The 9,898-nt window shown below is 40.3% G+C and overlaps 1 protein-coding gene across 5 annotated transcripts in view; it reads right to left on the bottom strand.

The window, feature by feature from the left end:
- The window catches only part of opa1 (OPA1 mitochondrial dynamin like GTPase), a 40,476-nt gene that overhangs the window by 16,324 nt on the left and 14,254 nt on the right, over positions 1 to 9,898 (bottom strand). For all 5 annotated transcript variants that reach the window (XM_005920967.2, XM_014333192.2, XM_014333191.2 and 2 more), the window contains 7 exons: positions 9,403 to 9,555; positions 9,112 to 9,220; positions 8,743 to 8,822; positions 8,389 to 8,529; positions 8,169 to 8,285; positions 7,863 to 7,956; positions 7,095 to 7,205 (listed from right to left, as the gene is read on the bottom strand). In XM_005920967.2, the coding sequence (XP_005921029.1) occupies positions 7,095 to 7,205; positions 7,863 to 7,956; positions 8,169 to 8,285; positions 8,389 to 8,529; positions 8,743 to 8,822; positions 9,112 to 9,220; positions 9,403 to 9,555 (805 nt within the window). The remainder of the gene's footprint in view (positions 1 to 7,094; positions 7,206 to 7,862; positions 7,957 to 8,168; positions 8,286 to 8,388; positions 8,530 to 8,742; positions 8,823 to 9,111; positions 9,221 to 9,402; positions 9,556 to 9,898) is intronic.

The raw sequence follows: 9,898 nt of genomic DNA, 5'->3' as shown, positions 1-9,898 counted from the left end.
CGTAAAAAACAAAAAAAAAAAAAAAACAAAAAAAAAAAAACCCAATATAGTGGCAGCTCTGTCTTCACAACAACAGATCAGTACAGTACATCACTGCAAACACTACACAGAACTGCCTGTAAATCTCATGTTCCACTGTACCCTTGCTTCTGAACAAGACCCTGAAACCGTTGAATTTGTCCACTTGGGGCAGCAACTCATATTTAAACCTGAAGTGGGCACTCACCCTTTTTCAGTTGAGAGCCATGGTACACGCTGCAAGAGTGTGAGCTTGTGGTTGTCATTCAATGAAGCCACCAGGCCCACATCCTCAGCAAAAAAGACAACCCGAGATCCTGAAATCTGGAAGGTGCTGGGTTTCATGAATATAGTCAGTGACAAAGGGCAGCCCTAGAGGATTCAAACACCCGCTGGGAAAGAGTGTGGAAATCCTGTGTTCTGAATGCAGTTGTACAGAGATTAAAAATTATTCATGGAAATTTCATAACTGGTGAGTGTTTTGGCCAATTCCTTGCTGGCTGTGATTTGACAACTTGCAGTATCAATAGCATAAAAAGTATGAAACTGTGGTAGAATCTGCTGAAATGGGAAACTGTCGTTCAGCTGTGGACATCGTGGCAGCTGTGTTTATTGTAAATGTTCTCATTCTGAATAAAAAGACACCTCTGACCGTGTGCCATTGTAGTTTGACATAAAAACATAGTTGAGGAAAAAGCTAGTTAAGCATCTTTAATGATTGTTTGTGTGCAGATCTGGAAATATGTCTAATTCTAAACAAGCTTTAATAGCAGCAGCATTAATTCCTAATGAATTATGATCTTAAAGTCATAAAGAAAAGCAACAGAAGCACCGCAAAGCTTTGTACAAGCAACAGCAGCAACAGCATGCCACCACCCTCTGCTCCCCTCTCTTCTGAATGAGGGAACATGTGCACACAACACCTTAAGATGATACGTCATCCCTTACAGCAGGGGAGAACAGAGGAGCACTTCTCAATGAGCCTTCCCTAATCACTCTGGAGGAAGCTGCTCAAAAGAGGGCGAGGGGGAGGAGATGAAAGGAAACGAAGTGAGCGTGAGGCTGAGAGGGCATTCCGCTGAGCAAGCCCAGACAACCACAGCCTCATTGTGTTCGGCTTCCACGCGAGAAAAAGGAGAAAGTGACTGCGTGTGCAAACACGCAAACACTTCACACATTAGCACTGTTTTCAGAGCACCTTCTGTTGACACCTTTCATTCCACGACCCTCAGCTAACCCTCGCATCACAAAAGCTCAAATCCATAATTTTCCACACGCTCTTGCATTTACCAGAGCCAATGAGCCTGCCGCTGAGGAGATGAACTTAATGTAAAAGGTTATTCGGTCCCAGGTGTTCATCTGAATCGACCCCTCCCAAAATGTGTCAGCAACCAAAGTGTGAGACTGATTGATTTTGTTGTCCAAGCAGCGTGAAATGCCTAACTTCCCGTGTAGTGACAATCATGAGCTGTCAACATGGATTCAAACTTTAAAAAAGGAAAGAAAGACTAAATGTGTTTTATCATATCTCCTCAAAACAGTCAAACACATTTGTGGTGAACATTGTAATCAATTATTCAGAAGTTTTACGTTTAAAGCAGAGATGCTCAGTCTTGTACAAAGGAATAACAGACAGTAAGTTCACAAAAAAAGATATCAAAGAGTGATCAAATACATTTAGAAAAATCAAAAAATCCCCCCCAAAAATCCCAAATAACAGATCCCAGAGTAGTCATGCATCGCTAGCAAAGCTGAGCAATACATTTTTTTGTGCTTAAAAACGCCACTGCAGCATGTTCATAGATAGAGTCTAGTCAGTGTTCTGTTAATGGCTTATTTAATGAGTCACAAATACACAACAGTGGCAGTACAGACTTACTGCAGTTTCATTACTGTTTACGTTCAAGTTCTGCCATGATGGCTAACACTGGATTGGTGGGTCTACTGTGACTTTTTGAGTTGGAAATCGAGTTGAGGGGGGCATTGCAGATGAAAATACCACCTGGGAACTTGGAAATTCAACCGTAATGACCAAATCTGAAATATATTATTACAAACAACCATGACCAGGTTTTAAACTCGCCAACTAACCTATTAAAATAAATAAATAGGGATGTAATACTGTATGTTGAAAAAACCCATCCATTTGTGGAGAAATATGAGTTTTTAATCTTGGGACTGAAAATATTTTGGGGAAAGTAGAAAAGAGGTGCAAATGTGCATTTCTATTTATATATTCAGGGACCAGTGCACTGTGTGCACGTTCTTCAACAATCTGACAAGGTAGATAAAAAGCCACCAATGTGGGAGTGACTGCTGGAATCTGCTCCTTCCTGTTCCAAAACAGCCAAACTGGCTCTAGGAAGAAATAAAAAACTGTTCCACCTTCCATTTACACACCGGATTTCGATTTGTGGACACTGCAAACAAAGCAGTATCTATTATTGTATGATCTACTCTGCAACATAAAGCGCCTTGAGGTGACCGTTGTTGTGATTTGGCGCTATATAAATAAAATTGAATTGAACTGCAGATGTGTGGTGAAATAACGAGTCTGCATTTATACTAATAATAGTATCAGATGATTTTTTTAAAGTATAATAACGCATGAATACACATGAAGACACATGAATACACTAAACTCAATGTTAACATAAACATTAAACACCAACTCCTTGAACAGATCTGTGTGTTACAACTGACAAATATCTCACACAAAACAAAGTGCTGACATAGAAAAATGGTGCAAACTCACGACATTAAATACGACATTCACGGCTTGATAAAATAAAAGCAATCCTTGAAACAATGTGGTACAGTGCGCTGTCTATAATCAGCCACCACAGTAGCTCTAACAAGCACAGACACATGCAAACACACTCAAACACATACACACTGCACTACGTTTCTATGAGGGTCAATGAAGCAGCCAAGCGACAGCCCAGTGGTCTCCTAAGAGGGCTCTGCCTGCACATTAGGCCTGGGCTTTGCTCCAGAGACGGCACTGTGCCATACAGCTGGTCTGGCACACGCTGACAAACACACACACTCCCCCGCTTTGCAGCGTACTATTAATTAACAGAGTTTTCATGCTCTCCCTCACGCACACACCTGACCTGTATTTGTAACCTGAGTGATCGTAGGTCTGTCTGCGAGTAGGGGCAAATACGAGTTTAACAGCAGTCCACCCCTGGAAGCGCATTTCTGCTTTTAAGTGTGTTTATCTTTTCTAATGTCTCCCATCTCTCCCACTTTCTCTCCTCTCTAACCGGAGAGGCTATAAAGGTGAAGGTGAGCCCTCCTCTGAGATTTGCCCATTGTGTTTTTCTTTTCCTCTGCCAAGGGAGAAAAGTGATAGACAGGATCAGGTGGATAGATTTTAACAGAGGCAGTGAAATAGGGTCAGAATGACCCAGGGAGTTGGAGCCAGGTTAAAAAAAAATAGCTGGATCAAGTAGCCTATGGTATCAGCTGGCTGACCTGTGGGGTCAGGCCATAGTTTGGGCCTGAGGCAATCTGACCTGTTGTTACTAAAAGGTCTGGAGAAACGATATTGCAAAGAAAAGATGATTTCATCATTGATGGAACTACATTGAATAAGGCTGTTTCACACAGATGCAGACAAAAAAAAACAAACAAAAATCTTCTCCTGTCGAGAACTGCATGTTTCGGAAGGAACCATGTGTGATTCCTATCATGTGTTCTTAAATGTAGTAACCGCCTGATGTTGCTAAAGACAGATTTAGGGTCTCCTAACAGCGGAAATGTCCTTAAAAGTACAAAGTAATCACTACCTGATACTTCTAATTAAGAATGCTTAAGTTGGGTTTTATTAATTATGCTTTGCCATGTCCAGTTACTATATTTGCACGAGTGAAAAGCTTCTGCAAAGGAAACCTTTATGATGAGCCTTTCAGTTAAAAAAGGAACCCAAAAAAAAAAGAAGAAGAAGAAATCTTTGCCCAGAGGAAATTGAGGCATGTCACCAACTCAGCCCATAAGCCACGTGGTTCAGTCTAGACTCAAGGACCCACATACCCACACACTTAGGTCTAGGCTGTGTTACACCGAATGCCCTGCGCAAAGTGTCCGACAGCTAATGACCCAGATCCTCCACTCACCCACTAACTCAACCTGACAGACTGACAAAGCTCAAACTCTGGAACATACATTTTATTAGCAGGAGGAAAAGAAAAAATTTGACATCACTGTAAAATTAGGGCTGCAAAAGGGCGGCGTGCTGTGAGGTACATTCCCAACAGACTGCAATGTTAGGCTGGAATGTTAGTTATGAGTTACAACAAAATAAGTGGTGTTATATTTCAGTCGGCAGTAGAGATAGGAGTGAAGGGAGTGAGATATGAGGAGTAAAATGCAATAAAGAAAACTGCATTTCATGGTCAGTGGTTCATGGTGACTCACAGAGCATTTTATTCTGTTTAAATTTACGTTCATTATACCTTCAAATTACAATAAACATTTGTTTTTCCTGATGTCAAAATTCCCATCTGACCCTCCAAATGATGGCTGCTTGTATTGATGCAGATTTAAAGAGTGAAGCAAACACTTCACTACAAATAATTCATAAAGAAACAAAAAAAATGTGTGTGCATGCACAGGTGTGGTCCTACACTACATGGTTTCTTAAGAAATTCCAGACACACTCCTACATCGATTAGTGAGGACAGTCTTTCCAGATGGAAAGTGGGAATGTCATGTTTGGAAAAGTTTATGGATCCACTTGCCTTATAGAATTTGCAAGGCCAGGCAGGTCTAGACATGGCTGACGGTGTGTGGAATGGAGAGGGGGCTCCGTGACAGAAAAACCCTCAGCAAAAGCCTCCGTGTGTGTTTCTGTCTTCTCTGAGTGCCTCTTAATGTAGCATGACTATGTCTGGATGCAGTGAAGTGTTTGCCTACTTAAATACTGTACATGTGGTCTGCTGTTGTTTACATGGAAGGTAATAAAAGCACTAATATGTTTTTGACAATCAGAGCTTACATGCAACATATGAAAGTCAACAAAATCTAAAAGAAGTTGACAGGAGAATGATTCCTGCAAAAACTGACTTCACTCTAATGTGTGTATTTGAGGCACGTATTGTTCATTAAACTCTGAGATCATGCAGGCATTTTAACACTGTGCCTTTGACTTGGATTAAATGTGAGAAAATTACAACTTAAAGGCAAGTGTGTGTAAATTGTTGTGTACTTCTGTGGTGACAGGAACAGTCATTATGCATGCGCATGCTCGTGTGTGTGTCACAGATACTTCTGAAATGGCAGCAAGCCATGTGTGCCACTTTGCAAACACAAACTTTGCTTAGCAAGCAGAGCTTCTCTGAATAAGACCAATGCTGGAGAAGACTCATTGCACCAGCTTTTAATTAAGAGCCTTCAAAAGGCTGACAGGTAAAAATTAGCAGATATATCGGTCCACCCCCGAGAAAAGTTTCCCAAAACTTACTTACAGAGCAGCTACAGCACATGTGCACTGTGTCGCTGTAGGAATAGAGTCTGTCTTATTTTGTAACTAACATCAGTACGAATTACTTTTGAGAAGGAGTCATTTTATTTGCAAAAACATATCTGTGCTTAAGCAAGAGCAGTTTCCTCAAAGTCACAGAAGGAAAGGAGGAGATGGGTCAATCATTAATAATCAGTTCTTGCTAGAGTCCAAGTGAACACTTGTGCAAAATTTAAAGGAACTCCCAGAAGGCGTTGAAGAGATTATGTGCACAAGATTAAACATCTCTTCTGGGGTTGTGTCAGGAAGGGCGCCCCACGTAAAACACAGCCAAATTAAACGGGCAGAGCTAGGCGCTGTGGTTACCCCTTATCAGATTGCTGAAAACAGCTGCTTCTTTTTTTAAATAAAAAGTATAAATTTAAATACACTTCTATTATTTAGCTAATGTCTTAATTTCTTTGTTTATTTAAGCTTAATGTGAGAGCATCTATCGTGCGTGTTGTCATTTATGTTAACCTACTGTTACTTGATGATGACTGATATAGATGAATTAACCTCAGCGATTTCTCCAACTCTTTTTAGTTTTAAAATGAGAAGCAGTTTTATTAAACTGAACTATTGCCTGAGCTCCTCTCCATCTCTACTCCTCAAAGACTCAGCATCTCTTTTTATATCCAATCATGTATTTGAACCTATTACTAATTCAATAAATTAGTTCTGAAATGTTCCACGTGATGCGTTTTTAAGAAACACAAAACTTTTCTGGTCTTTTCTGTTATTCTGTTTCCCCCGTTTGAACTTCTCATTGCTGTAAAAATAAGCTTACATATAAATAAATATTCCTTTAAATAATGTTCTTCTGCTTGAACAATTCATTTGTACGTCTTTGTACATTTTTCAAATAGAAACAGCTTTAAATGCTTTTCAAATATTTTGTCTGCTTTTACCTACTTCTTAGAGAGCATCCTATTTTCTAGGCAACTGAAAACAGGCCTTTTTAGCCGGCCTGTACTGTTTGCTTAACTTAAATGCAATAATACTGCCATACTGGACTAATCAATATAAATTCCTGAAGCATCACTGCCACCTACTGATGACTCTAGGATTTTATAGAATGGATCCACGTGCTTAATATAACGTAGTTGACCTGAGTGGTCAAAGTAAGATATGCATACAGTACGGTGCAAAGGTTTTAGGCAGGTGTGGGGGAAAAAAAGAGAAAGTTTTCAGCCGAGTTCCTTCAAAAACTGTGTGAAAGTGTATCAAGAAGAATTGATGCTGTCTTGAAGGCAAAGGGTCGCTACACCAAATATTGATTTCATTTAGATTTCTCTTTTGTTCATTCACTGCATTTTGTTGATTGATGAAAATAAATGATTAACACTCATTCTTTGTTTACAGCATTGTTTTTCTTACCTGGCTAAAACTTTTGCACATTACTGTATATAATATCTGATAGTGTAGTAGGTTAGCATGCAAACTACTGTGACGTTGAGTTAAGAACTGTGAAGTTTAAATAGGAACAATCAGACTCAGCAGGTGTTTCTTTATAGCCTTTGTGTATCTGCAGTGTATTTTCTGCTCTGCAAGTGTTTGTGTGTCTTACTGAGATCCTCAGCCAGCTGGACTCGGCGGCCAGTTATGAGTTGGGTCTTCTTTTCCATGTCTTCTCCAAAGTCATCCAACACTTCCTTCACGTTTTTCTCCAATCGGCGCACTGGCGAGCACGGACACAGAGACAGATACACAAGAAACAATAATAATCAATGCCTGGCCCAACAACAATGAAATGCACTTTTCTGTCGATCTTTTGTTTTGATGAATCAAGTTATGAAAACACTTTATAATGATTAAAAAGACTCGGAGAAGGACTGTCACTCTCACATTTGTCTTTACTTTATAGATAATCTGGATAACTACTGGAACCTTGCTAAAGGATATAAAAATCACTAAGCTCAACAATGAAAGTGCAGAGACGACTTCAGTCAAACATTTCTAACCAACAGTGAAATGTGATCTCAGTATCAGCTTTGGGGATGGCGTGCAACTAGATTCACTGCACTGCATTTTTCACACAAAGTACCACTGATGGAACAACTTACTCCACCAGGAGGGAAAAAATCAAAAGGAGGAAGTAAAATTCCTGCCAAGAACCTGGTGGTTTTACAAAAAGATACAAGAAAAACAAACCCACAGAAATGACAACTACAAGGCTGAAATCATTAAAAATAGAAGGTTTGATATTCTATAGTTTTACCTTTAGAATCAGAATCAGAATACTTTATTAATAATATTATTAAACTTTATTCCATAAATAGCTACAACTGCTGTTATGGAAATAACATAGCCCCCAGCCCCAGTCCACAGTGCTCACCTTCAGTGTTGGTAAGTTGCTGTCGTAGAGTGTTGGCTGTTATAACCAGCATCCTCTGTATCCTCCAAAACAGCACCACATCATTGCACTCCAACTGCAGAAACAAACAGGGATATCAAATTTTTATTGGTTTTTTTTTTTGGCCTGGGACAGACACAAATCAAGGGTGTGTACCCGCTAGGTCTTCAGCCTTCAGTACACAGGGTGTCCCAGAGTAAAGTTACATTTTTTCCAAACTAACCCTGACCTCAGGTGAAACTGCATAAATACATAAAAAAAAAAAAAAAGACAACTCTTTCTACTTACCTCAGAGTCAACAAAGTGTCTCTGGTAGTAGTAGAAACCCCTCTTGCAGAGGTTGCAGTGTGACAGTGCCTTCTGTAAGAAGTGTCGCCGATAAAGCTGATGCCACGTATCCTTGATCTGAGCAGGTATGGAAATATTTCACCAGTTAACAGAGGCCAAACATAAGTGCCAGGTATTGCTGTTACAAAAAAAATGTTTGGAATAATCCGTTTCATCTCACCAGCATCGGGTCAACTTCTACACTCCGTGCCTCCAGGTTCTTCCGTACTGTGGTGACTTCATCATTAGCCAGGTAAGCCGTGTGCTCATCGTGCAGCTTCAGCAGGCGGTCCAGCTCATTTTTTGTTTCATTCCGAATATGCTGCAAGGTTTAGAAAAGCAAGTCTTCACTTCAAGGAGCATTTGAATGTAAAATATTACATATTTATATGTAAGCTCTACAGTGTGGATGGAATTAGACCATTGTGTAAGGTGATAGCTTTTATTGATCTTCCACTTCACAGCTTCAAAGCTCCTTATAAAAGCTACTGCACCATCACAACTATGACTTCTGAGGAAATCCTGCAATTCTGACCTGATCTGGTGTACGATTCTTCCAACTCAGCCACCTCTCCTTCCAGTCTGGGCCCACCATGTCTTTGATTACTGATTCAGCTGCAGGTCGAGAGCAAAGAGCAAAACAGAACAAAATTAAATCATACGTCAGAAAAAACAGCATGCCTCATTGTGGCAGCAAAAGCACCACAAAAGCATGATCACCTAAAACCTGGTCAGGACAGGTGTGTGACTGATGTCTGGGACAAAAGTAAGAACCTGAAACTGTGTTGATGTGATTCCAACTAAAAACCAAAACTACAAAGAACCATAAAAGTCTACAAATGTTTTTGTGTGGTTAAGACTGCGAGGAGAGTTTTAACATGTGATCCTATCATAGCCGACGTACTGTCTTTGAGGCGTGACTGCAGGGTCTCCTCCATGAACTGGATTGCTGCATCCCACTGGGGCTTGTCTGTGATGGAGCGGTCTTCGAGGGCATTGTGCTGAATCACCCTCTGACACAACCACACACAGAGGTACAAAAAACACATTCCACTTGTTAGCATCAGTGCTTCTTTGCATCACGACTACATTCTCTATGCTGATGGCATCTCATCATGAAATTCTGTCTGCTCTGGGAGCTTCAATAAACAAGTGTGCACTTTCTGCTTGTGAGGGTATTTTACTGTGTGTTTACCAGGCTGTCCAGGGCCCTCTCATTCCACTTATGCCTCTTGATACTGTCATCCTTCACAGCCTCCTTCAACTTGTCAAAAATGTCATCCTGGTCTTTGCCTTTGTATTCAGCCATGAAGCGGGCAAACTCCTCCTGCAGTGTCTCCCAGGCAATCTGACAGGGGCAAAGTATGCAAAATATAAGGAGGGAAAAGGGGCTATTAGAATAAGGCCACTGCTGGATTTAATTGTTTTTACAAGTTCTACAGTCTGTGTTAATCGAGTTAGAGTCAAGATACTCATAAAAAAAAAAACAACACACAGCAAAAAGAAAAGAAATATTAAACAATAGAATATGACAGTGAACTAGGGCTGTGCGATATGACCAAAATCTCATATCCCGATATAAGACATCTATCGTCCGATAACGATATAAATCACAAAAATGTAACATTTTTTTTGTAAATTCTGCGAATCTCGGGCAGCTCGACTTGCGTGAAATGTTTCCAGCTGGGCAT

Source organism: Haplochromis burtoni, unplaced genomic scaffold (assembly GCF_018398535.1).
Source record: "Haplochromis burtoni strain Fernald_Lab_line unplaced genomic scaffold, NCSU_Asbu1 Contig_5, whole genome shotgun sequence".
Lineage (NCBI taxonomy): Eukaryota > Metazoa > Chordata > Actinopteri > Cichliformes > Cichlidae > Haplochromis > Haplochromis burtoni.
The sequence above is the reverse complement of the archived record's forward strand: the minus strand, read 5'-3'. Positions and strand labels throughout refer to the sequence as shown.